At 52.3% G+C, this 26,412-nt stretch overlaps 1 protein-coding gene across 2 annotated transcripts in view; it reads right to left on the reverse strand.

Annotated features, from left to right (window-relative positions):
• EPHB2 (EPH receptor B2) overlaps nucleotides 1-26,412 on the reverse strand; it is a 295,337-nt gene that overhangs the window by 2,561 nt on the left and 266,364 nt on the right. The window contains exons 6-15 of one of the 2 annotated variants that reach the window (XM_029066358.2): nucleotides 25,901-26,025; nucleotides 16,777-16,939; nucleotides 12,108-12,216; nucleotides 11,208-11,272; nucleotides 9,263-9,385; nucleotides 8,650-8,897; nucleotides 7,424-7,639; nucleotides 4,677-4,826; nucleotides 3,835-4,028; nucleotides 3,136-3,291 (exon numbers count right to left, since the gene is read on the reverse strand). In XM_029066358.2, coding sequence (XP_028922191.1) covers nucleotides 3,136-3,291; nucleotides 3,835-4,028; nucleotides 4,677-4,826; nucleotides 7,424-7,639; nucleotides 8,650-8,897; nucleotides 9,263-9,385; nucleotides 11,208-11,272; nucleotides 12,108-12,216; nucleotides 16,777-16,939; nucleotides 25,901-26,025 — 1,549 coding nt within the window. Of the gene's footprint in view, nucleotides 1-3,135; nucleotides 3,292-3,834; nucleotides 4,029-4,676; nucleotides 4,827-7,423; nucleotides 7,640-8,649; nucleotides 8,898-9,262; nucleotides 9,386-11,207; nucleotides 11,276-12,107; nucleotides 12,217-16,776; nucleotides 16,940-25,900; nucleotides 26,026-26,412 lie in introns of both variants that reach the window. The other variant, XM_029066357.2, reaches the window with a different exon arrangement.

Genomic DNA, 26,412 nt, shown 5'->3' on the forward strand with positions numbered 1-26,412 from the left:
TAGTGCTTAACAAATACCATTAAAGAAAAAAAAAAGTTGGGGTAGGTTGACTCGGTCTCACAAAATGCCAGTCCCACCTGGGCTCCACCCAGTCAGGGACTGCCTCGAAGCTGAGCATCAGCCTCTGGTCCCCAGCTCCTTCCCTGCAGACCCCGCTGTCCTCCTGTGCACGGTGAGGCAGAGGCGCGCAGCTTTGGGCTGAGGTCAACCTTCCCTCTCACCCCTGGCTGGGCCACCTCTCTTGTTAAACACTTAATATGAGTCAGCACTGTACTAAGTGCTGGGGGAGATACAAGGTAATCAGGTTGGACACAGTCCATCCTACATGAGGCTCACAGTTTTAATCCACATTTTTACAGTGAGGTAATTGAGGCACAGAAAAATGATTTGCCTACGGTCACACAGCAGACAAGTGGAAGATCTGGGATTAGAACTCAGGTCCTTCTGAGCCCAAGGCCGCTAGACTATGCTACTTCTACTCCTGGCTTGGCAATGGCTTCCCCCTCTATTCCTGGCTAGGCCACCCCTCCCTCCCACCTTTGCCTAGGTCACCCCTCCCTCTCCACCCCTGGCTGAGAAGCGGAGACCTTGCCTGGAAGCCAAATGGCTCATGGATGTTTTGCCACCAGGCTTCTCGTTCCTCCTGTGGCTTCCCTTCCTTGGCAGGAGATTCCCTTCCCGGGACACCCAGCTGGCAGGGCTGACGTGAAGCAAAAGGAAACCCAGGGAGAATAGTCTAGGTTTCCTCCTGCTTCCCCAGACCTCCTTGGGTTGCCCCATTCCCCACAGGACAGGCTGTGTGTCCCCTCTGCTCACTCCCTCTAGACCTCTGACACTCAAGGCAGGCCCAGGGCTTACCAGGAAGCTGCTCCCCCCTGGAAAACTGCCGGCTCAGCTGCGGCTCTCCTTCTCACAAGAGTGGCCCCTCTTGGTGTAGTGGATAGAGCATGGGCCTGGGAGTCAGAAGGTCATGGGTTCTAATCCAGGCTCTGCCACTTGTCTACTGAGTGACCTTGGGAAAGTCCCTGCACTTCTCTGGACCTCAGTTACTTCATCTGTAAAATGGGGATTGAGACGGTGAGACCCATGTAGTACAGGGACTGTGTCCAGCCTGGTAAACTTGTATCTACTCCAGTGCTTAATATAGTGCCTGGCACAGAGTAAATGCTTAACAAATACCCAAATTATTATTATTATTATTGTTATTCCCCAGCTCTCTTCCCTACCACTCCCCGACACAGCCTGGATACTAGCTAACTGGACATTTCCCTCAGCATTTCTCCAGGCTCCAGGCCCAGTGAAATCTATTCGTTCCTCCTTAAGACGTGAGTCTCCTCTGGCTCTCTGGCTCTTCTTCCAGATGTCTGGGCCCCGGCCCCCAACTCTAAACGCCTGTTCCCTGTGTCTGGGCCCCGGCCGCAATCGGCTGCCTTGTCACTGGCCTCCCTGTTCTCCTTTCTCTTCCCTCTGGCCCCTCTCTCCTCAGCTGTTGCCATTGCTGACATCATCTTCAAACCGTTCAATCTCCACTGGTTTTCTCCCCACTGCCTTCAAACTTTTCATTCATTCAATAGTATTATTGAGCGCTTACTATGTGCAGAGCACTGTACTAAGCGCTTGGGATGAACAAGTCGGCAACGGATAGAGACAGTCCCTGCCGTTTGACGGGCTTACAGTCTAATCGGGGGAGATGGACAGACAAGAACAAAACTTGCCCATGGATCCCCAGCTGAAAAAATTAAAAAAAAACAAAACCCAAAACATCCTTTGACTCCATGGCCCCCTCCAGTTATGGTTCCAACTCCCTCCTATTGCCTACCAAACTCCTTGAGCAAGTCCCACTTCCTCTCTTCCAAATGATGATGCTGATGGTATTTGTTAAGCACTTACTATATGCCAAACACTAAGTGCTGACACTGTTCTAAGTGCTGATAATAATAGTATTTGTTAAGCGCTTACTATGTGCCAAGCACCGTTCTAAACGCTCAGGTAGATAGAAGGTAATCAGGTTGTCCCACGTGGGACTCACACTCTTAATCTCCATTTCCAAATCTCTCCTCAACCCTCGGCAATCTGGCTTCTGCACATCCCCCTCCATGGAAACTGCCCCCTCTAAGATCGCTAATGACCTCCTTGAAATTCAACAGCTTCTACTCCACGTTAATCCTTCTTGACCTCTCAGCTGCCTTTGACACTACTGACCACCCCTTTCTCCTAGAAACATTATCCAACCTTGGCTTCACTAACACTGCCCTCTCCTCCTCACCTCTGTCTCCCCCACTGAAGTCTCAGTGTCTCGCACTGGACACCCCAGGGAAACTCCTCAAGTCACGTGTCCAGGGCAGCAGTCTCCCTGCTCACTCCATTCTCTCACCCCAGTCCTGGGTAGCCCTGTTGGCTGGTAGCCCAAGTGAGCCTCAGGGAGGGGGAACCCCCAAGACCAGGGCTGTCCCTGGCTAGGGGCCTCCAACCTCCAAGGTTCACGAGGAGGGGGAGCAGAGCTACCATACCTTCCGACTCCACAGCCAGGAGCCCCCCGGGACAGCGAGGGGCCCAGGAGATTGGGTGGAGGGTCAGGGAGTTTGTGGAATGGTGGCACGGTAGTGTTCTTGGGCTGGGCATTGGTTCAACATCTGGGAACAGGATGGGCACGACCAGTTTAGGAGCGCGGTCTGAGGTTGGGGTGATAATAACAGCAATGGTATTTGTTAAGCGATTATTATGTGTCAAGCACTGTTCTAAGCGCTGAGGTAGATATAAGTTAATCAGGTTGGACACGATCCCTGTCCCACATGAGGCTCTCAGTTCTAATCCCTATTTTACAGCTGAGGTAACTGAGGCACAGAGAAATTAAGGGATTTGCCCAAGGTCACACAGTAGACAAGTGGCTGAGCAGGGATTAGAAACTAGATCCTTCTGACTCCCAGGCCAGGGGGTGGGGCCTGCACCCTGACTGGGCCTAACCTGGAGGAAACCGAGATACTCTGACCCCACCGAGCCCCACATGGGGAGCTCACCGACATTGGCTCAGGCCGCCAACCGGAGACGGGTCCCTTTTCCAGTGGACCCGGGCCTCTTGCCCCTCGCGGCTGCGGGCAGAAGAGGAGACTCCCGGGTGGCTGCTGTCATACTTACTCCATCGTCATTTGGGATACCACGTCGAAGGCCGTGAAGCCGGCGTTGGCAAAGCTCTCCTTGTATTGGCCCATCTTGATCGCCTCCAGCCACTCCTCCACCGTGTTGAAACTGGTGTAGTCGGGGATGGTGCGGTCCAGGAGGGGGAGGTTGATGCTGAGGAAGGAAAGGAAGTTGTTGGTGGGAGGTTGCCGGCGGGAAGCCCGGGTGGCCGGACCACTGGAGAGGGGCTCCTGGGGATGGAGAGGACTACTGGACACATTCGTGCTCCTCGGGTGGGTTCTTCCAGCCCCCTCCCTGCCCCCAGCTCCCCACAGCTTTCTGGGTCTCGGTTTGGGGAGCAATGAGGGTGTGGGAGGAGGCTCCCTGCCTCAGTCCTGGCTATACCCTCCTCCAGAGCTCCTATCCCCATGGAAGAGATCTGTCCCTGGGGGATCCAGTACCTTGTGGGGAGATGCTGGGCTATGTGCCATTTCAGGAGGGAGTCCTCAAGAGTGGCAGGGAACTGAGGAGGGAAAGTCTTTGGGGGCAGGGGTCCTCTAGGTTGGCAAAGGACGTGGTGGGGAGTGCCAAAGAGTGGTGGGAGGTCAGGATGGGGGATCCCTGAGGGGGGTTCGGGGGGGACGACCAGGCAAGGGCAGCTGTGGGCTTGTTGGGGGGGAAGGGGACATCTGAAGACCGGCCGGGGGGGGGTCATACCCGGAGGAGAGGGGTGCCATAGCTTTGAGGCTGTTGGGGTTGCGAATCATCTTGTCCAGCGTATTGACGATCTGCCCGAACTTAGGCCGGTGGTTGCGGTCCTTCTGCCAGCAGTCCAGCATGAGTTGGTGCAGGGCGTTGGGGCAGTCCATGGGGGGTGGCAGTCTGTAGTCCTGCTCGATGGCGTTGATCACCTGTGAGACCGACGAGTCACCTTGGCCCCGGGCCTGGGCGGCTGCGGGGCTCAAACCCGGGAGACCCAAGTGGGATCGGGCAAGTGGGCTGACCTCTCGGCCCAGCTCATTGCACCCACTGGTGTGGCCCTAGAGGTGGACGCTTCTCCATTGACCCCAAATCCTGACCTCCTCCTGCCTTCCCCAAGAGCAGAGGCCCCAAGTCCTCCTTAGGGTGGCCCCACCCAGCTTCTCCAGCCCAGGCAAGAGGAAACAAGTGAGCTGAGCCCAGGGCCTGTGTGGGCACCTTCCTCGGGGCACCAGCATCCACTGGACAAGTCCATAGTGAGGGCCTGTGAGCACCTCTCTGAGGGCACCAGGACTGACTGAACAAGTCCAGAACCCAGGGCCTGTGGCTTGTCCAGCTGCCTTCACCACCACAGCACCCTCTCACAAAGGATTAGCCCAACTCTCTCTCCTGCCCTTCCTTTATTTTTTCCTCCCTCCTCCCTTCTTCCCTCTTCTCATTCCCTCCTTGTCCCTGTTTTCTTTACTCATCTCCTCACGCCCTCCAGTGCTTCAAGTCATCCAACACAGTTTTCTTCTTGTTGGTGGGATGTGGGGAAGCCCAGAATTGAAAGAGAGCAGAGGTTCTGCCTGGAAACTTACATCCTGATTGGTCATGTCCCAGTAGGGTCTCTCCCCATAGGACATCACTTCCCACATGACGATCCCGTAACTCCACACATCGCTGGCTGACGTGAACTTCCTGTACTGGATGGCTTCTGGAGCTGTCCATCGGATGGGGATCTTCCCGCCCTGGGAAAAGGGAACAATGGGAGAATCAGGGTTCCATGTTCAGGGCCAGGGTGTGGGGCCCTCTCGCAGCTCCAGGGCTGGACAGATACCCCAGGGAGAGGGGAAGGGCTCAGCCTCGGGTCTCTGAGGGGGGGTCTCACCACAAGATGTCTGAAGCTGATGCCCAGGATTATCCTTAGTGCAAGGAAGGCCCCCCAATTTCCTGGACCTAGGGTCTTCCAAGGGCCTCGCAGCAGCCAGCCTCCAACCCCAGCTTTACCAATTCCTCCCGCAAGGGGTGGGAAAACGATGACTCTGGGTGGGGCCCCCTTGACCCAGAATTTAGTACAGTGCCTGGCACATAATATGTGCTTAACAAATACCACAGTTAAATTAAATTAAATACCCTGGACAGTCCCCCAGTCCAGTCCAGCCTAACGGGGCCCAGCCCTCTCCAGAACTTTTCAGGGAAGGTGTTACCATGACTAAATGACTGCCGCTGCATCACCTTCAATGTCAAGGAATATGTCTGTTTACTGTGACATTGTACTCTCCCAAGAGCTTAGTACTGTGTTCTACACACAGTAAGCACTCAATAAATACGACTGAATGAAGGAATGAATGTCAGGAAACTCTAGTTCCATACTCGAATCTAAGCCCTTTGACTCTGAATCTCCTAGGAGCTCAGGGTCCTGGGGATTGCCAGCTGGATCCCATCCCAACTTACTCCTGATGCTCTCAACCTTCTCTCCTCCCAGTCACAGAGGGGTTTGGCTTGGGGTGCTCTGAACCCAGACCCAGTTCTTGGCCTGACCCTTCCACCTCCAGCAGAGACAGGTGAACAGAGATATGACCAATGGTCAACTGGTGGCAGAATTGCCAGCAGGAGTCCAGAACCTCTGAGGAAGCCGAGGAGTCTTGACAGTAAGCTCCTTGTGGACAGGGTTTGCACAATAATAATAAAAACAATAATTATAGTACTTGTTAAGTGCTTACTAGGTGCCAAGCACTGATCTAAGTGCTGGGGTAGATAACAGTTAAATAGGTTGGACATAGTCCCTGTCTCACTTGGGGCTCACACTCTTAATCCTCATTCTACAGTTGAAGGAACTGAGACAAAGAGAAGTAAAGTGACTTGCCCAAGGTCACACAGACATGTGGCAGAGCTGGAATTAGAACCCAGGTCTTTTTGACTCCCAGGCCTGTGTTCTATCCACTAAGCCATGCTGCTTCTATCTACCCTTATTGCTTTATCCTCTCTCAAGTGCTTAGTACAGTGTTCTGCACCCAGTAAGTGCTAAATGAATACCATCTATTGACCTATTGATAAGATCCCTGGGTTGCACGAGGGAGGAGGAGGAGAAGAAGCCAGGGTCTTGGCTAGCCCATTCCTGCAGCGGCCCCTCCAAGGACCTGCACACCAGAAGGGGGTCCTGGTCCCCAGCTCTCTCTGGAGAGGGCAGTGGGCTGCCTTTGGGGCCTGGATGTGTTTGCCCCAAAGTTGGACTCTGGGCCCTGCCCTTCCCTGGGGAGTGCAAACTCAAAGGGATTCGCACTGGACCTACCCTGCATCTGGCCTGGCTCCATCTATTTAAAAAAAAAATTTTTAGTGGCATATTTTGAGCGCTTACTACGTGCTAGGTATTGTTCTAAGCGCTGGGGAAGATACCAGGAAATCAGGTTGGGCACAGTCCCTATCCCCTGTGGGGCTCACAGTCTTAATCCACATTTTTCAGATGAGGTAAAAGAGGCACAGAAAAGTGAAGTGACTTGACTAAAGTCACACAGGAGAACAGTGGCGGAGCTGGGATTAGAACCCAAGTCCTTCTGACTCCCAGGCCTTTGCTCTAACCACTAGGTCAAGATGCTTTTCCTGTGGCACCGGCCGCTCTTCCCCACCTTGAGGCCTGGCTGGGGGACCCGGGTTCCTCTCTCCTGGACACGGGGATGTCTGAACCCACTAGGGAGGCCAAAGGCTCCCGGGCCTGAGTACGACTCTCTGGGCTAGGTGCTCTGAGTTTTGGTCCTGACCACAATGAGTGGACTGACCCCTTAGGCCGCTCTGGCTCCTTCCCGTCTCTGAGTCCCACAGAGAGTACAGGCTCAGTGCCCAGGTTGTCCTGACTCCTGGACAGAGCTCTGCCCCCTGGACCTCCCTGCCTCTCTGCCCCAAACCCACTGGAATGCAATGACAGAGGAAGATGCTCCCTTTTTTAATGGTATTTGTTAAGTCCTTACTATGTGCCAGGAACTTTACTAAGCATTGGGACAGATACGAGCTAGTCATGTTTGACACAGTCCATATCGTGCGTGGGGCTCTCAGTTTCAATACCCTCTTTACAGTTGGGGTAACTGAGGCGCGGAGAACCTAAGTGACTTGTCCGAGGTCACACAGAAGACAAGTGGTGGATCTGGGATTAGAACCCAGAACATTCTGGCTCCCAGGCCCGTACTCCATCCCTTAGGCCATGTTGCTTCCCCCAGCACCCCCAGTTCTCCCACCTCTCTCCCAAAGACAGAGAGATGGATGAACAGGCCACCCCCTTGCCCCCAGCATCCCAGCTCTTTCCATCCAGAGGATGGATGGACAGGTGGATGGATGGAGGACAGACTGTTACCAGGGCGCTGGTGTACGTAGGGTCAGAGGTGTCGTCCTCCAGGAAGCGCGAGAGGCCGAAATCGGACACTTTGCAGACCAGGTTGCTATTGACGAGGATGTTGCGGGCGGCCAGGTCCCGGTGCACGTAGTTCATGTCGGCCAGGTAGCGCATGCCAGCCGCGATGCCCCGCAGCATGCCCACCAGCTGGATCACCGTGAACTGCCCGTCGTTTTGCTGGGGGGCCAAGGCAGAGTGAGCCCGGGGCGGCAAGCCTCAAGCCAGAGAGCCCTAGGGTCCCTGGGAAGGTACCCACCAGGCTGAGGAGCCCCATGCTCTACTGTTTAACTCACCTCCTGGCCCTTTCCACACCCACACCCTGCCCCCTGCTCTGCCCATGCCCTGCCCTAGACCATGTCCATTCCCTGGCCCCGCCCACACCCACGCTCTGTCTCCGTTTCTGCCCATGCCCTGCCCTGGTCCATGGCCTGGCCCTGCTCACACCCACACCTTGCCACCTGCTCTGACCATGCCCTGACCTGGTCCATGTCTTATTTATTTATTTTTAATTTTCTTTATAGTCGTTGCTAAGAGCTCACTACATTCTAAGTACCGTTCTAAGTACTGGGGTAGATAAAAGCCGGTCAGGTTAGACACAGTTCCTGCTCCACATGGGGCTCATAGCCTAAGTTGGAGGGAGGAGGTAACTGAACACAGAGAAGTGAAGTTGACTTGCCCAAGGTCACACAGCACTTGTCCCCGGCCCTGCCCAAATCCACGCTCTTCTCTCTGCTCTGGCCACGCCCTGGTCCATAATAATAATAATGAATAATTACGGCATTTGTTAAGTGCTTAATCTGTGCCAGGCACGGTATCAAAGGCTGGGGTGGATGCAAGAAAATCACGTTGGATACAGTCCCTGTCCCTTGTGGGGCTCACAGTCTCAATCCTCATTTTAAAGATGAGATAACTGAGGCACAGAAAAGTGAAGTGACTTGCCCAAGGTCACACAGCAGACAAGAGGCAGAGCTGGAATTAGAACCCATGACCTTCTGACTCCCAGGCCCGTGCTCTTCGCCATGCCCACACCCACACCTTGTCTCCTGTCTCAGCCATGCCCTGTCCTGGTCCAAGTACTGTCCTTGGACCTGCCCACCCTCAAACCCTGCCCCTTTCTCCACCCATGCCCTGCTCTTGGCCTCACCCACACCCCACCCGCAGCCCCACGGCCCACCCCTCCTCCCTACCCGCAGGAAGGAGTCCAGAGAACCGTTCTCCATGAACTCGGTGATGATCATGACGGGGGCGCTCTTGGTGACCACACCCTCCAGGTGGATGACGTTGGGGTGGTCGAACTGGCCCATGATGCTGGCCTCACTCAGGAAGTCCCGGCGCTGCTTCTCCGTGTACCCGGACTTGAGCGTCTTGATGGCCACGAAGATCTCTCTTTTCCCCGGCAGCTTGAGGTGGCCGCTGCACACCTCCCCGAACTCCCCTGACACCAGGTGGGAGACAGGCCTCTAACTCGCTGGGCCTGTCGCCATCTTTCTTTCCTCTCCCCTGACCCTCCCGCTGCCCTCTCTTGGGGGTGGGGGGTCAAGGGCCGGGACCAGTCTCTCCTCTGCCCCACCACCCCCGGGCTCCTTCTGTTTTCGGCAGCCCTGGAAGGTTGGGCTTGTAGGCTCTGCTTCCTTGAGGGGAGAGCCGTGTCTCTTGAGTTCTCTGTGGGACCCTGGACCGCTCAGGCCAAGAAGCCAGGGCAACCCCTTCCAGGTACATGGCATACCAGTGTCGATGACATCACCTCCACCCTCTCCCAATTCAGGCCAGGTGGCCTTGGAGATGGGCCTGTGGACCTACCTGCTCCGATCACCTGCTCGATCTTCACACAGGAGATGTCGATTTCCTTGGCAAACTCACGGACGGCTTCATTGGGATCCTCGTAGGTGAAGGGGTCGATGTAGATTTTCATGCCTGGAGTCACTTGGGGGGGAGGAGGAGGAGATGTGGGCTTGGGGCAACTACCGGCCTGCTGGGGATAAGGGTGATGAGGGCTGGGGAGGGGCAAGGCAGTGACTAGATGCATGGTGGGGGAAGTTCCCTCAGCCATCAGTGGGGTTGGCACTGACTGAGGCCTCCTGTGGGCAGCGAACCATCTGAGGTGCTCGGGAACACCCAACAGAAGGAGAAGGCCCATCCCTGATGATTCTGTCGTCCAAGAGCTCAGGGCGGGCCAGTCCAGGAATGCTCAAGCTGAAGTCTCTATTAAGGGGACTGTCCAACTAGAGGGGTGCCCACCATCTCCATCTTTGCCCAGAGATAACCGTTGTAGGTGACCCATGGTCAGGCACAGGTGTCCAACCCCAAACCAGCACCCATCGGAGAACTGGATCTGGTTGGGATTTGGTCCCCAACTCCCCCTCTCCCTCCCTCCACCGCAGGCTTTGTCATCCGGGGAAAGGAAAGACCCCAGGAACAGCACCCAGTGGGAAGGGGTGGATGGAGTTCCTGGAAGGCTCAGGGAGCTGCCTGTGACCACAGGGTCCTGGGGCTTCTGGGTATGCTCTCACCAAAGGAGACATTGGTGTACAGGTGTGTATGTTTGGGTGTGTCGGTATGCGTATCCCCTTTTCTGTGGATGGTTGACATGTCCCTGTCTGCGTGGACTAGGTGAGGGGGTGTGAGCTCTGATGGTCCTGCTCATTCACAGTTGTATTGTAAGACTGCCCCTCCTCCCCCTCCCCCAGCTCCCAACCATGATGCTTTCCACCCCTCCTGGCAAACCTCTGCCCGCTTTCATGAATATTCAGCACCCCCAATCTCCAGCCCTGGCCCCACTCGTCCATGCCTCACACCCAGGGTTATCTGCCGCTTCCCTCCAGCTCTCCTTTTGCTCCCCCTCTCCCACTCCACCCCTAGCTCTTACCCTAAGGCTCCCCTAAATCTTCCCCCCAAAACACTGCACCCCACACACCATTCACACCCAACTGGCACCTGATGCAACAGGCCGACTCACCAGCACTGGCCATCTAGCAACCGCAGCTACTTCCCACTACCATGGGCCACCCCTTGCCATCACCAGCTACTCCCTGTTGCCACTGGCCACCCCCTGCCACCACCAACCACTCCCAGCCATCCCAGGCCACCACCCACCACCAACCCACACCTGTACGGGGGGAAGATTGGAAATTTTTGCCACGTTGAGGCAATATTACTAATCAAGTATTTCAGTTATCCAGGCTGCAAGCTGATAGGTGAGATAGCTCCCCATAATAATAAAAATAGGAGTGTTGGTTAAGCACTTACTATCTAATAGCAATAATAATAATAATTATGGTATTTGTTAAGCGCTTACTATGTGCCAAGCACTGTTGTAAGCGCAGGGACAGATACAAGGTAGTCAGGTTGTATCCGTGAAGCACTGGGCTAGATGTGAGGTAATCTGGTCAGAAACATGCCCTGTCCCAGATGGGACTCACGGCCCAAGGGAGAGGAAGAACAAGAATCGAATCCCCCTTTAACAGATGAGGAAACTGAGGCTCAGAGGAGCTAAATGACTAGCTAGCAGGAAAGTGGTACAGCTGTGATAAGAACCCTTATCTCCTGACTCTAGCCTGTACCTTTTCCACTAGGTCTTGCTGCTTTGGGGTGGGCAGGGCTGGGCCCTGAGTGGAATGGGGTATGTCCTGGGGTAGGGCTGAGAGGGCTGGGGCAAGGTCGGGGGCAGGGCCTGGGCAGAGCAGGGGCAGGACAGGGGAGAGGGCCTGGGTCCGGCAGGTACTGGGCTTAGGTGGTCAGTACGTACTGTGGCCGCTGGTATAGTGCTGCAGTTTGTCGGTGTACTCGGAGTCCGCACGCTCAAACCCCCGTCTTCTGGAAGAACAATGGAACTGACGAGTGTGGGATGGGTGGGAGAGGTGGGGGTGGGGGCGGGAGGGGTGACAGACACCCATGGGGAGGGCATCTCCTTCCCTAGCCTCTCCCCTCCCCCCACATTCTCACCACTCTGCCTTCCCTGCTACCCACAACCCCCAAACCTCAACTCTCTGCTGCTAGCCCACGTGGCCCCTCCCACCTGCGCCTTCCCTCCTCCCCAAACATAAATCCAAACCAATTCTAAAAGCAAAAGTTGTCTTCGTCCTCATCCCCAAAGCGGCTGACTGCCTGTCCATCTGTCTTTCGGTTAGTCACCACCACTGCCTGTCAGGCAAGGCCTCTGCTCCGGAGAGCTTAGTGCACTGCTCTGCACATAGTAAACACTCAATAAATACGATTGATTGATTGATTGGAGAGTCCACCTCTGGATGGGTCTTGGCCAATGCTGATCCCTCCCGTTATCCCGCGGGCCCTCACCCTTCCCCAAGGTAAGGACACATGTCACCATTGGGTTTATTATGGTGGAAAGGAAGGGTGTGGTCTAGGGAAAGTCTCTATTTGTTGTTGAATTCTACTTTCCAAGCGCTTAATACAGTGCTCTGCCCACAGTAAGCCCTCAATAAATATGGTTGAATGAATGAATTAGATTGCATTAGCCAAAAGGCCATAAGGCTTCTCTCCAAGCTCTGAAAGGCAGACAGACAGACAGAGAGGCTCTAGGGATGGTACAACCCCCAGACCCTCTGCCCTCCCCCAGCAGGCCGACCCCAGCCCACCACTCAGAACCAGAGGCAGACAGGGCCGGGGTTTCTGGGAGTGGGAGCCTCACCTGTTACACACGATGCTGATGACCACCACGGCGATGAGGAACACCAACCCGGCTGCAGAGGAGCCGATGATGAGCGGGAGCTTCTCCTGGATGCTTGTCTGATACTCAGCTGAGGGAGCAACAAGGCAGTATTAGTGAGGGCCAGGCCCAGTGGCCCTCCTTCTGGCCACCCCTGGCCACCTTCTGGGACACCGGGAAGAGGCCCAGCCAAGGGAATCAGCAATAGCCCACAGGTCTAGAACTTAAAAGCAGCATGAGAAGCAGCATGGCTCAATGGAAAGAGCATGGGCTCAGGAGTACGAGGTCATGGGTTCTAATCCTGGCTCTGCCACCTGTCAGCTGTGTGACTTTGGGCAAGTCATTTAACGTCTCGGTGCCTCAGTTACCTCATCTGTAAAATAGGGATTAATATGGTGAGCTTCACATGGAACAAGCTGATTACTCTGTATCTACCCCAGCACTTAGAACAGTGCTCAGCACATAGTAAGCGCTTCACAAATACCAACATTATTATTATTAGTAGTAGTAGTAAAAAATAAATCAGGCAGTGGATTAACAGAAACAATCTTTTCGCTGTATCTCTATTCTCTGTGTTTGGGTGGAGATCAGAGTGTGTTTGCTATAGGGAGACTCCTCTGTCGGAGACTGGGAAGATGGGATTAGGAGGAGCTCAAGGAGGGGAGACAACGGGGAAATACGGATGTGGTCAAAGAACATTTATGGACAGAGGGTCTCGATGGCTTCCTGATTTCTGCAAAGCTTTAGGGCTTCTTCACTCACCGATGATCTTGGCTCCCTATGTGGTAGTTCTGCACTGAAGAGGTACCTCCACTTCCTCTTCTCCAACTCCCTCCTCGACCCTCTACAGTCTGGTTTCTGCTTCCTTCAGTTCATGGAAACTGCTCTGTCCGAGGTCACCACTGATCTCCTTCTTAACAAATCCAACAGACTCTATTCTGTCCTAACACTCTTTGACCTGTCAGCAGCCGTTGATACTAAGGAGCACCCTCTTCTGGAAACACCATCTAGGCTCAGTTTTTCTAATATGGTCCTCTCTTGGTTTGCCTCCTACCTCTGATGACACCTTCTTGGTCTCTTTCATCAGCTCTTTCTGCCTCCCATTCCAGGGAGGGGTCCCTGCAGGGGTCCCTAAGGCTCAGATCTGGGTCCCCTTCTAGTTGCCACTTCCCTGGGAAAAGTCACTGGCTCCCACAGCTTCAACCACCATCTCTACGTGGAAGGCTCCCAAACCTACCTCACTAACACCTTCCTCCCTCCTCTGCCATGTCACATCTCCTCCAGCTTGTAGGACATGTTAATGGCACCTCAGGTCTAATAGGTCCACAACTGAACTCTTCATTTTTCCCTCCCAAATCCTCTCCTCCATTTCACTGTCTCATCATAGTTGACAACACCATCACCCACCTTATCTCTCAAGCCCATGGTTTTGCCCTAATCCTTGACTCTTCACCCTTTCAACACCCATATTTTGTCTTTGTTGAATCTTGTTTTTGTCTCCACATCATTTCTATCCAAAGAGTAACCATCCCATTCCCAGCATTTATCACATCCCTCTTGATTAATGCATCAGCTGCCTTGCTAAGCACTTATCTACATATCTGTATTTTTATTTATTTATATTGTCTGTCTCCCCCTCCAGACTGTAAGCTCACTGTGGGTAGGGAATGTGTCTGCTATATTGTTACACTGAACTCTCCCAAGCTCTTAGTACAGTGCTCTGCACACGGTAAGTGCTCAATAAATGCGATTGACTGACTGATCTCCCTGTTTCTCATCTCTCCCCTCTCCAATACATGCACGCCTCTGCTGCTCAGATCATTTTTCTAAACTGTCATTCTGCATGTTTCCCCATTCCTCAAAACACCCCAGTGGTTGCCCATTCTCCTCTGTATAAAGCCAAACCTCCTGACTGTTGGTTTTAAAGTGCTCAATCAGCTTTTCACTCCTACTTATCCACTTCTGCTTTACACCTCAGCTTCGCATCCTTTGTTCACTCAAACTAATCTAAACTACAGAAAGGAGGAAATAAGAGGATACATGAGATATGTACACAAGTACTTGAAAACAACAAGGCTTAGTGGAGAGAGCATGGGACTGGGAGTCAGAAGGAGCTGGGCTCTAAGGCTGGCTCTGTCACCTGAGCAAGTCACTTAACCTCTCTGTGTCTCAGTTACCTCATCTATAAAATGAGTATTAAGACTGTGAACTCTATGTGGGACAGGGACTATGTCTAAACTGATTATCTTGTATACATCTCAGTGCTTAGTAATTATAATAATGATGATGGTATTTGTTAAGCACTTACTATGTGCCAAGCACTGTTCTAAGCACTAGGGTAGATACAAGGTAAGCAGGTTGTCCCAGATGGGCTCTACAGTCTTAAACCCCATTTTACAGATGAGGTAACTGAGGCACAGAGAAGTTAAGTGACTTGCCCAAAGTCATAATGCTAATTGGTGGAGCCGGGATTCATTCATTCAATCATATTTATTGAGTGATTACTATATGCAGAGCACTGTACTAAGCGCTTGGAAAGTACAATTCAGCTATAATTGGGGTGGATTAGAACCCACATCCTAACATCTAAGCCCGTGCTCTTTCCACTAAGCCACACTGCTTCTCTTAGTACTTTGCTTCGTACAGTGCATAACCCATAGTAAGCACTTAACAAATAGCATAATTATTATTATTATTATTATTAACTCACGTGCCTTGTTCTCATCTCTCCTGCTACTGACCTCTTGCCCAAGCCCTCCTCCCTGCCTGGAACTCTCTCTCCTCGTAGCTGTTAAATCACTCTGCTCCCCCCTTCTAAAAGCCCACTTCCTCCTGGAGACCTTCCCTGATTAATCTGTAAACTCCCATTTAGATTCTCCTCCAACTGCCACTTTAGCACTCTCTTGTGCTCAATTTTCTCAATCTCTTGTAGCACTTTTTTTAATGGTATTTGTTAAGCTCTCACTAAGGACCATGCACTGCACTAAGTGCTGGAGTAGATACAAGCTAATCAGGTTGGACATGGTCCATGTCCCATGTGGGGCTCACCATTTTAATCCTCATTTTACAAATGAGGTAACTGAGGCACAGAGAAGTTTAAGTGATTTGCCTCAGGTCACACAGCAAATAGCAAACAAGACAAAACTAGAAGCATTATGAATTAGTTGAAAGAGCACGGGTTTGAGAATCAGAGGTGGTGAGTTCTAATCCCAGCTCCACCACGTCAGTTGTGTGACTTTGGGCAAGCCACTTAACTTCTGTGTGTCTCAGTTACCTTGTCTGAAAAATGGGGATTAAGACTCTGAGCCCCACCTGGGGCAACCTGATAACCTTGTATCTACCCCAGTGTTTAGAATATTGCTTGGCACATAATAAGTGCTTAACAAATACCATCATCATTATTATTATTAAATAGCAGGCCAGGATTAGAACCCAGGTCCTCTACCTCCAGGCCCATGCTCTTTCCACTAGGCCACATTATTCTCAAGCACTTGTGTAGATATCACCTGGAACCTATTATTTTCCCCTTTCTGTTGTTTGAAAATCTGTCTTCTCCACTAAATTGTAACCTCTGTCAGGATAGGGATCAAGTCTATGAATTTTACTATTCCCTCTCAAGTGCTTAGTAGAGTGCTCTGCATGCAGTTGGTGCTCAGCAAAGATTGACTGAGGAGAGTGGAGGGAGCAGGGAAGATGAGAGTGGGGACTAGACCCCTGGGCCATGTCCTCCCACTGTCCTGGAATGCCCTCCCTCCTCACCTCCGCCAGACTAATTCTCTTCCCCTCTTCAAAGTCCTACTGAGAGCTCACCTCCTCCAAGAGGCCTTCCCAGACTGAGCTTCACCTTTTCCCTCTGCTCCCTCTGCTGCCTCTCTATGCCCCCCTTCGTGGCTCAGTGGAAAGAGCACGGGCTTTGGAGTCAGGGCTCATGAGTTCGAATCCCAGCTCTGCCACTTGTCGGCTATGTGACTGTGGGCAAGTCACTTAACTTCTCTGTGCCTCAGTTCCCTCATCTGTAAAATGGGGATTAAGACTGTGAACCCCACGTGGGACAACCTGATTCCCCTATGTCTACCCCAGCGCTTAGAACAGTGCTCTGCACATAGTAAGCGCTTAACAAATACCAACATTATTATTCACCTCCCCTCAGCTAAGCCCCCTTCCCCCCCCCCTTTCCCTCTGCTCTTCCCCCTCTCCCTTCCCCTCCCCTAAGCACTGTGCTTGTCCGCTCATTTGTATATACTTCTTTACCCTATTTATTTTGTTAATGAGATGTACATCACCATGATTCTATTTATTGTTATTGTTTTAATGAGATGTACACCCCCTTGATTCTATTTATTGCTATTGTTTTTGTCTGTCTCCCCTGATTAGACTATAAGCCCATCAATGGGCAGAGACTGTCTCTATCTGTTGCCAATTTGTACATTCCCAGCTCTTAGTACAGTGCTCTGCACATAGTAAGCGCTCAATAAATACTATTGAATGAATGAATGAATTAGGTAGGCTAGGAGAGCAGAGATGAGAGACAGACTGGTGGCCAGAGCTCATCCTTGATGAAGCCCTGACAGGAATCCTCCTGCCCTTGTCCTTCCATCCCTTCTTCCCTCCCTCCCTCCTTCCCTTGGCAGATGGTGAAGATCTCTCTCACCTTCAGTCATGGTCTGGAAGTACATCTTGCCGCTGTAGCGCCCATACCCTGCCACGGTGCGTGCCCGCACCTGGAAGACATAGATGGTGCCCGCCTTCAGGCCCTGCACAGTTACGGTGTTGGTGGGGCTCTTGACAGCTGTGGCGTTGAACTCACTCAGGTCCTGCCGGGGAAACAGAGGCGGTGGTCAGGTTTCCAGTCCACACCACAGGGCTCCCAGCCTGGGCTCCTCCTTGGGAAGGCCTAGCCAGGCCTCAGACTCCACAGGCAGCGGGGCAGCATCCATGGACTGACTGATTGAGTGACCCTGATGAACCCAATATCCTCTAGACCAGCCAAAGGCCAGGCTGACCCAGAACTGCCATTGCCAAATTTCTAACAGGAAGCTCCTTAATGGATGGGAAAGTGCTAAGGAAAGGACAGGCTTCAAGGCCTAACTGAAGGCATAGCTCCTCCTAAAGGTCTTCCCTAAGCCCTCTTTTCCCTCTCCCATCTGCATTGCCCAACTTGCTCCCTTTATTCATTCCCTCCCCACAGGCCCACAGTAGTTATGTATATATCGGTCATTTATTTATTTATATTAATGTTTGTCTCCCCCTCTAGACTGTAAGCTCACTGTGGGCAGGGAATGTGTCTGTTACATTGTTATATTGTACTCTCCCAAATACAGTGCTCTAAACACAGTAAGTGCTCAATAAATACAAGTGACTGACTGACTGACAGGCTTCAGGGATTCCAAAATCCAGTTCTGCTACTGGCTCTGCCCTAGATCCACCTCCTGTCAGTGTTTTGACAGGTGGCAGCTGGGCTGTTGGGGTGAGGGTGAGGGGTGCCCCGTGGAGGAACGCCAGACTACTTGTTTTGTTTTGACTTGTTTTATTCTGTTTTGCTTTGCTGCCTGTCTCCCCCATTTAGACTGTGAGCCTGTTATTGGGCAGGGATTGTCCTTATCTGTTGCCGAATTGTACATTTCAAGTGCTTAGTACAGTGCTCTGCACATAGTAAGCGCTCAATAAATACTATTGAATGAATGAACGGGCAGGTTTACTGATAAATCCCTGGGCCAGATGTGTGTGTTATTCCACCCCTCCCACTGCCACCATCCCCAACTGCACCACCCCCCCGCCCCCTCCCAGCTCTGGCTCTGCAGCCTCAGTGACTTCTGGGGGAGGGGCACTTAGTACAGTGCTCTGCACACTGTAAGTGCTTTATAAATATGGTTGAATGAATAAATGAATTATTGATGAGGCCACAATCTGTAACTCCTGGTTTGCTTCAACCTCTACTATCCTGCTTCCCGCCTGCTCCCGGCCTGCTCCTGCCCATTCCTGGCTCACTTCTGGCTGCTCCTGGCCTGTTCCTGCCTGCTCCGGCCTGCTCCCTGAGTCTCCCACTTGGGGTAACTTTCTCCCACACCATATCTCTGCCTGGTCAATTTACACTCCACCCCTGAGAGTCAACCCCCAGGGGCACTGGTCTGAACCACATTCTGGACAATGATGGTGATGATGGTGCTGGTTAAGTGCTTACTCTGGACTGAGCACTGTGCTCAGTGCTGGGGTAGACACAAGATAATCAGACTGGACACAGTCCCTGACCAACAGTTTCGAGGTCTAAGAGGGAAGGAGAACAGGTATTGTATCCCAGTTTACAAATGAAGAAACCAAGGCATAGAGAAGTTAAGTGACTTGCTCAAGGTCACACAGCAGGTAAGAAATAGAGCTGAGACTAGAATCCTGATATCTAGTCCTATGCTCTTTACACTACAGCACACTGCCTGCCTGGACCAACCCCAGAGCCGACCTGGACTCCTGGGGAAGTTCTGGAACCCAGCCAGTCTTCTGGGGCCATGGTGCAAGTCAGTTCCGAGGTCAGGACCGTCTGACTCCTCAACCCGCTTGGACTCTCACTGGCCCAGGCTACAGTACAGCCTGCTGTGTCCAGCTGTTTGATGGACAAGGGCCTCCAGGCCAGACAACCTGAGAGGACAGGTGGAAATCCATCAACTGCCCATCCAGATTGGCTTCAAGCTGCCAAGAGCAGCAAGAAATGGCACCAAAGTCGCCATAGCTGTCAGAGTCACCATAGCCAGGGCTGTAACAGCTGCTCTAGCTACCAAAACTGGAAAAATCTCCCAGCCACCAGAGCTGCCATAGCCACCGCCATGACCACCACCAGGGCCAGCAAAGCCTCCTCTGCCACCAGAGTTGCAGTAGCCACTCTACTTGACATATCCATGGGCACCATGGCCACCAGGGCTGCCATAATCCCCATAACTGCCACTGTCCTAGATGAAAACTTCTTCCAGTCTCTCTCTCACCATTCTACTCAGTATTAGACTGATTGAAAAGAGGAAGAAAGTCCAGTACAAAAACAGTGTCCAGGTCTCCCCTCCCAGAGACCTCACAGAACTCCAGTGCAAATTCTCCAAAGAAGGAGAGGGGTCCCTGGGATGGAGGATCCACAGGTGTGGAGGGTTCCCGGGAGAAGAGGGACTCCAGAGGTGAAGGGGAGAACTCAAGTGGGAAAGGGGAGGGGGGCAGTCAAGGAAAGACCAGGCTTCCCCACCTCTGGCAATGGCTCTGTGGTTTGGGTAGGGGAGGGTCACTCTAAGAAGGGGTAAGTCTGCTTGAGGCAGGGGTTAGGCAGTTAGGGAGGGAAGATGAACCAGGGCAGGTTCTGGGGTGACACAGAGGACACACTGGGGCAGGATGCAACTTGCAAGAGACACAGAAAATCCATCTCCAGATGTCAGGGAAACATTGCTCTTCCCTTTGATGGGGGAGGGGAAGCCACCAGCCTCCAGGGCACAGCTTTTAACAATTTTGTCCACCTTGTTCTTTTCCCCAAAGGTCAGCGCTGAGCCAAGCCCTGCTGCAGGCAGCCACATGACTGAGGGGCAGGAGGCTGGGTATGAATCACTTGGGTTCAGGGCTGGGCTTAGTCCCTGGGGACTAAGGAGCCCCTGCAGTCCGGCAGAGCCACTAGAGATCATGCCCAGGACTCTCAGATGGGGCTGGAATCCAGGGAAGGAAATTTAGCCCCAGCCAAGCAATCAGCCGATCAATGGTACTTACTGAGTGCTTTCTCCACGGAGAGCACAGTGCTAAATGCTTGGGAGAACAATACAATAGTAATAATAATGGTATGTGTTAAACGCTTACTATGTGCCAGGCACTGTACTAAGCACTGGGGTGGATACAAGCCAATCGGGTTGGACACAGTCCCTGTTCCCTGTGGGGCTCACAGTCTCAATTCCCATTTTACAGATGAGGTAAGTGAGGCAGAGAGAAGTGAAGTGACTTGTGCAAGGTCACACAGCAGACAAGTGGGGAGCTGAGATTAGAATCCATGACCTTCTGACTCCCAGGCCTGTGCTCTATCCACTACACCAGGTGCACTTCATTTCTGCCCTCAAGAAGCTTACAATACAGCTGGGGAGGCAGACATTAAAATAAATTACAGGTAGGGGAAGCAGTCAAGTATAAAGATATGTACAGATGTGCTGTGAGGGTAGGGGTGATGATGATGATGATGGTATTTATTAAGCGCTTACTATGAACTATGAGCTTACTGTGCAAAGGAATGAGGTAGATACAAGTTAATCGGTTTAGACACAGTCCCTGTCCCACATGGGGCTTGAAGTCTAAGAGGGAGAGAGAACAGGTATTGAATCCTCATTAGTCTATAAATTGGGAATAAGATACCATCTGTTCTCCCTCTCCAATAGAGGGTGAGCCCCAAGTGGAACGGGGACTGTGCCCAAGGTGGTTTATTTGTTATTCACCTCAGTAACTAACCCTAATGTACATCAGGAAACTGAAGCACAGAGAAGTCCATTCATCATATTTATTAAGCACTAAGTGCAGAGCACTGTATTAAGCACTTGGGCAAGTTCAATACAGCAATAAAGAGTGACAATCCCTGCCCACAACGAGCTCACAGTCTAGAGGGACTGCTCACTGTCTGGAAGTTAAGTGACTTGCCCAAACCCATGGCAGAGCTGTGATTAGAACCCAAGTCTTTGAACTCTCATTCCCATGTTCTTTCCATTAGGTCATGCTGCTTTTTAGGGTGTGTACTTAAGTGCTTAAAGGGTACAGATCCAAGTGCATATGTGATCAGCACTTAGAACAGTGCTTTGCACATAGTAAGCGCTTAACAAATACCATCATTATATAGAGGGGAGGACGACCAGTGTGGGGAATCTAAGTGATTAGTCAAGGAAAGCTTCCTGGAGATGTGATTTTAGTCAGGGTTTGAAGACAGGGAGAGCACCAGCCTTTCAGATGTGAGGCAGGAGGGAGTGCCAGGTAGGGGGAAGAGCATGAGTAAGGGGTAGGTGGTCATACAGATGAGGGTGAAACCCAGTGCCCCGGTTTCCTTAAAGGGGGAAAAGGGCAAGTGTAGCTGGGCAGATGTTGATGGATTTCACACTTGGAACCTGTGGTTGCCGTCAGCAGGTGCTCACCAAATACCATGTGGGAATCAATTCTTTCTGGTCTCTAACTGGCTCAGTCCCTAGGAAGCCACAGTGTTTGGGTAAAAGTCACTGTGGCTTAGTGGAGAGAAAATCTTGTCCAGATTCACCCAGTTTCCCTTCCCTGACAGACAGCCAGCCCGGGAAGATGGGGGAGAACGCATAGATGTAATATATCTTGTCCATGGAAAGACCCTCAGTTCCGTTCCACACGGTACACTTGTCAGACAACAGGAATCAAACCAGACACACACGCCAGAGACTAAACAAATCAGGCAGTCAACTCACTTAATGGAAATTGGGCTACGGGTTTAATGGAAATCAGGCTGTAGGTCTAAATGAGCTGAGGGCTCGGGCCTAAGTGGCTTCAGCGCGTTGGGTTTGGGAGGCAAAAGGCAAATGTGCCTGCCCTGTCGGTGAACTCTGGTTCTGTCCCAGAAGCCTGGGGAATTTTTCCCTTTCTGTCTCCTGCCTGGATCCTGTCAAATACCTCCTCCTGTTCCGATGTAACAGACATACCCTGCCTGGAGCACTGCTGTCAGGATCCCTCAGCATCCCCGGGCTGGGATTCCTGCTCCTGCCACTCAAGGCGATGTGGCCCCCTCCTCCTCCATCTCTACTGGCAGGGGGAGGGGATAGGACCCTGCTGCCAGGCAGAGAAGGGCACGTCAGGCGCAGGGTGGCATATTAGGAGAGGGGGTGAGTCAGTGAGAGTGGGGCTTGTTAGGAAGAAGGGGGTACGTTAGGTGAACTGGGGTGCATTGGGGAGAGGGCATTTGAGGCAAAGTATGGCATATTAGGGGAGAGGATGAGTCAGTGAGAGTGGGGCTTGTTATAAAGAAGGGGTATGTTAGGTGAAGTGGGGTGGGTCAGGAGGAGTGGAATGCACTTCTGGAGCCCCTCTGGCACTCATTTCCTCAGCCCAATTTGTAGATTAGCAGAAAGACCCCAGGCCTAGAAGTCAGGAGACCTGGGTTCTAACCCCGACTCCTCCACTTGCCTGCCAGCTGACCTTGGGCAAGTCACTTCACATCTCTGTGCCTCAGTTTCTTCATCTGTATATTGGGAATAAGATATCTGTTCTCCTTCCCCATTAGACTGTGAGCCCCATGTGGGACGGGGACTGAGTCCAACCTTATTTTCTTGCTTGGCACATAGTAAGCACTTAACAACAACAAATAACAACCACATAAAGATCACAGCACCAAAAGCGGTGTGGGCAGGTAAGTGGACTGTAAGCAAATTGTGGGCATGGACCGGGTCTGTTTATTGTTTTATTATACTCTCCCAAGTGCTTAGAAAAGTGCTCTGGGCACAGTAATCACTCAATAAATGAATGAATAAGTTGAGTGGACGGGGAATTGGTGTGGGCTGGAAAGCGGAGTGGAACTGTCAAGATCTGAGGTCAGCACCAGTGCCAAACCCAGAGGGGAGGCAGAGGTCAGCAGGGGGCTACCTGGCTGTAGAATGCAGTGGCCCAGTACAGCTGAAGCGTTCAGTACCTGTCTAGCCAAAAGAGACCTCACCGTTCCCGGCCCTAGCCACACACGCCTTGGCCCCTGGGCCGGCAGGGACCACAAAGACCACGGTGTCTGAGCGGGGCAGGCAGGAAGTACAGGTAGAAGATGGAGAGCCCAGTCTTTAAAAGGACAGTGCGTACTGACCAGGGGAAACAAAGCCTGGGGGTCCTGCTTCTCCACTTGGATAGATCGGCCGATCCAAGGCTGAACACCCTCTACTCCCCTGCTGGGAGACTAGGAGTTGGCACCCACCCCTGGGTTGTCAATTGTCTCCAGCACAGGCTGCCCCATTTTCTGCTCTGATCCAGGGAAAGACCTGGCAGGTGGGAGAGGCCCCCAGGTGCAGCTCCAGCCGGGCTCCAGGTGGATCCCAGCCAGGCAGCACCGGGCTGATGAGAGCAATGATGGGGATGGCACAAACCGGGGGAGACCCGGGAGCAGGAACAAGCAGAGAGAAGTCTGCTGAGGCTCCTCAGCTGGCAGCCAGGGGGACCAGTCCAGCTGTGGTGGAGTGGGGGTGTCTAGCTTTGAAGGGGCAACCTGGGCATCGGGGTGCAGGCCTCTGTCACTGCTATTAGTGGCCCCCACCTATGGATTGACTTGTGGTCTCATGGGTGCCCCCACAGAGGAGAGGAGCAAGGAGGCCAGGACTGGGCACAAGGCATTGCCAGGTCCAGATCTCTGCCTGATTCCACCCCCGGACTCATGGTCCAAGGTCAAGACTGCCAGTCCCTGGGGTTCCCAGTGAATATAGGTCATGGCCCCCTCAGGCCCCTTCCCCACCACTCCAAGCCTCTCTGCCCCAGCACAGAGAGATGAGAAACTGGGTCAGAGGTAGGTGCGGTGGGATTCACCATCTCCGGCAGCGATGGGGACAAATGTGTTGTGTTTCTCTTAATCAGAGAGATTTTAAATTAGTTTTTCTACATTCACGCTTGCTAGGCTGTCCCTGCCGGGCAGGGGAGTTCGCGGTGGGGTGGGGTGGGGAGGAGTGTGCAATCCTGACTCTTGTTGGGCCTGTGGTTTTTCAGTGGGACCTCCCCCTGCCCTGGGGCCTCCTATTCCTGGCCTACTACTTCCACATCCCCTGAGGTGACCTCCTCCAGGACTGCTCCTCCCTTGATCCCTGGAGTCTTCCCTTCCTGACCCGCTACTCCATATGTTCACCACCTGCTCTGCCCCTCCCAGTATCCTTCATTGTGCCTGTCCGAGACTGAATGCTGGGTTGAGCGGGCCACTTGTCTGACCCAGAAATGGTGCTGCTTTGGTTCTTAATTTCTCTGATAGAGAGAGGAGGGGGTGGGGAAGGGAAGATATGGGGTGGTGTGTGCCCAGAGTTTGGCTGCAGTTCTCTGTGCACAGCTTCTCTGCTCCTAGGAAGCCTGGAATGAACACTTCCTGAGTAGAACCAAGGTGTTAGGTCTGGCAGGCCACGGTCCAAGCCCTGTGGTCTCGCCTGCCTCTCCAGGGTCAAGTACTTTGCAGAGGATCCCTGTCTGAAACACTTATTTTATCTCACTATGATCACTGCATCAGCATCCTTGCTGACCTCCCTGCCTTCATTCCCTCTCCACTTCAGTCCATACTTCACTCTGCTGCCCGGATCATTTTTCTACAAAACCATTTAGTCCATGTTTCCCTATTCCTCAAGAAATTCTAATAGTTATCCGTCCACTTTCATGCCAAACAGAAACTCCTTACCATGGGCTTTAAAGCACTCAATCACGTTGCCCTCTCCTACCTTACCTCCTTGATTTCCTACTACAACCCAGCCCACTCACTGCGTTCCTCTAATGCCAACCTACACACTGTACCTCCTTCTCATCTATTTCACTGGCAACCTCTCACCCACAGCCTGCCTCTGTCCTGGAACACCTTCCCTCTTCATACCTGACAGATGATCACTCTTCCCATCTTCAAAGTCTTATTAAAAGCACACCTCCTCCAAGAGATCTGCCCTAAGCTCTCATGTTCTCTTCTCCCACTCCCTTCTGCGTCACATTTGTATCCTTATTCGCTCCTCCCTCAGCCCCACAGCACTTACGCACATATCCGTGATTTATTTATTTATATTAATGTCTGCCTTCCCCTCTAAACTGTCAGCTTATTGAGGGCAGGGAATGTGTCTACCAACTCTATTGTACTGTTCTCCCCCAAGCACTTGGTAAAAGTCCCCCTACACACAGTAAGCACAGTAAGCTCTGCCTCATGTCTGCTGTGTGAGCTTGGGCAAGTCACTTAGCTTCTCTGGGCCTCAGTTGCCTCATCTGTAAAATCTGTGAGCCCTACAAGCAGCGTGGCTCAATGGAAAGAGCACGGGCTTTGGAGTCAGAGGTCATGAGTTCGAATCCCAGATCTGCCACTTGTCAGCTGTGTGACTGTGCGCAAGTCACTTAACTTCTCTGGGCCTCAGTTACCTCATCTGTAAAATGGGGATTAAGACGGTGAGCCCCATGTGGGACAACCTGATTCCCCTATGTCTACCCCAGCGCTTAGAACAGTGCTCTGCACATAGTAAGCGATTAACAAATACCAACATTATTATTATTATTATTACAAGGGACAGGGACTGTGTCCAACCCAATTTGTTTGTATCCCCCCAGCACTTAGTACAGTGTCTGGCACATAGTAAATGCTTAACAAATACCATAATCATAATAATAATTATTATAAATACAATTGATTGATTGATTGATCCCTGTCAGGAAGGGAGAGGGGACCTGACAACAGGCAGGTAAACTTAAGCCCACTCACTCAAAACATCCAGGCCTCACCCGCCTGTCTCCAGGGAACCCGGTGGGAAGTGTGAGCTCACCGTGGGCAGGGAATGTGTCTGTTTATGTTATGTTGTACTCTCACAAAAGCTTAGTACAGTACTCTGCACACAGTAAGCACTCATTAAATATGATTAAATGAATGATTGATTGACTGAGAGACCTGGAGAGGCACGGGGAGGGCAGGTTTGGGAGTTCTGCCTGGTGCCGGGGAAGCAGCGAGGCTCTGGCTCCTGAGAGTTTTGGGGCAGACCTGTACCCGGGGCCGAAGCCTGGGGAGTGAGAAGGGGCGGCAAGAGGGGTGCCACGAGGTGTGGCAGAAGGGCGGGTACAGTGAGGGAAGTGGATACCTTTTGGTAGAACTGCAGCTCGTAGTCCAGGATGACTCCGTTGGGCTGGTCGGGTTGGGACCAGGACAGCGTGATGCTGCCAACCGTGCGGCTGACCTGATGCATGATGGACACGGCAGAGGGGGCTGCAAGACAGAGGCAGAATTTAGGGACGGCCACAGAGCGATGACAGCTGGTCTTGGGGTCGGGTGAGGCGGAGAAAAGACGGCACAGCGGGCCCTGGTCCTGGCTCACCACTTTCTGAGAAGCAGCAAAGCCTAGTGGAAAGAACTCAGGCCTGGGAGCCAGAGGGTCTGGGTTATCTCAGCTCGGCCATTTACCTGGCATGTGTGACCTTGGGCAAGTCACAACTTGTCTGTGCCTCAATTTCCTCATTTGTAAAATTCAATATCCATTGTCCCTCCTACTTTATACAGTGAGCCTCAGGGACTGTGATGAACCAAATTATCATCTAATTACCCCAGAGCTTGGCACAGAGTAAGCACTCAACCAATCCCACTATTATGATTATG

This window comes from Ornithorhynchus anatinus, chromosome 5 (assembly GCF_004115215.2).
Source record: "Ornithorhynchus anatinus isolate Pmale09 chromosome 5, mOrnAna1.pri.v4, whole genome shotgun sequence".
Taxonomy (NCBI): Eukaryota; Metazoa; Chordata; class Mammalia; order Monotremata; family Ornithorhynchidae; genus Ornithorhynchus; species Ornithorhynchus anatinus.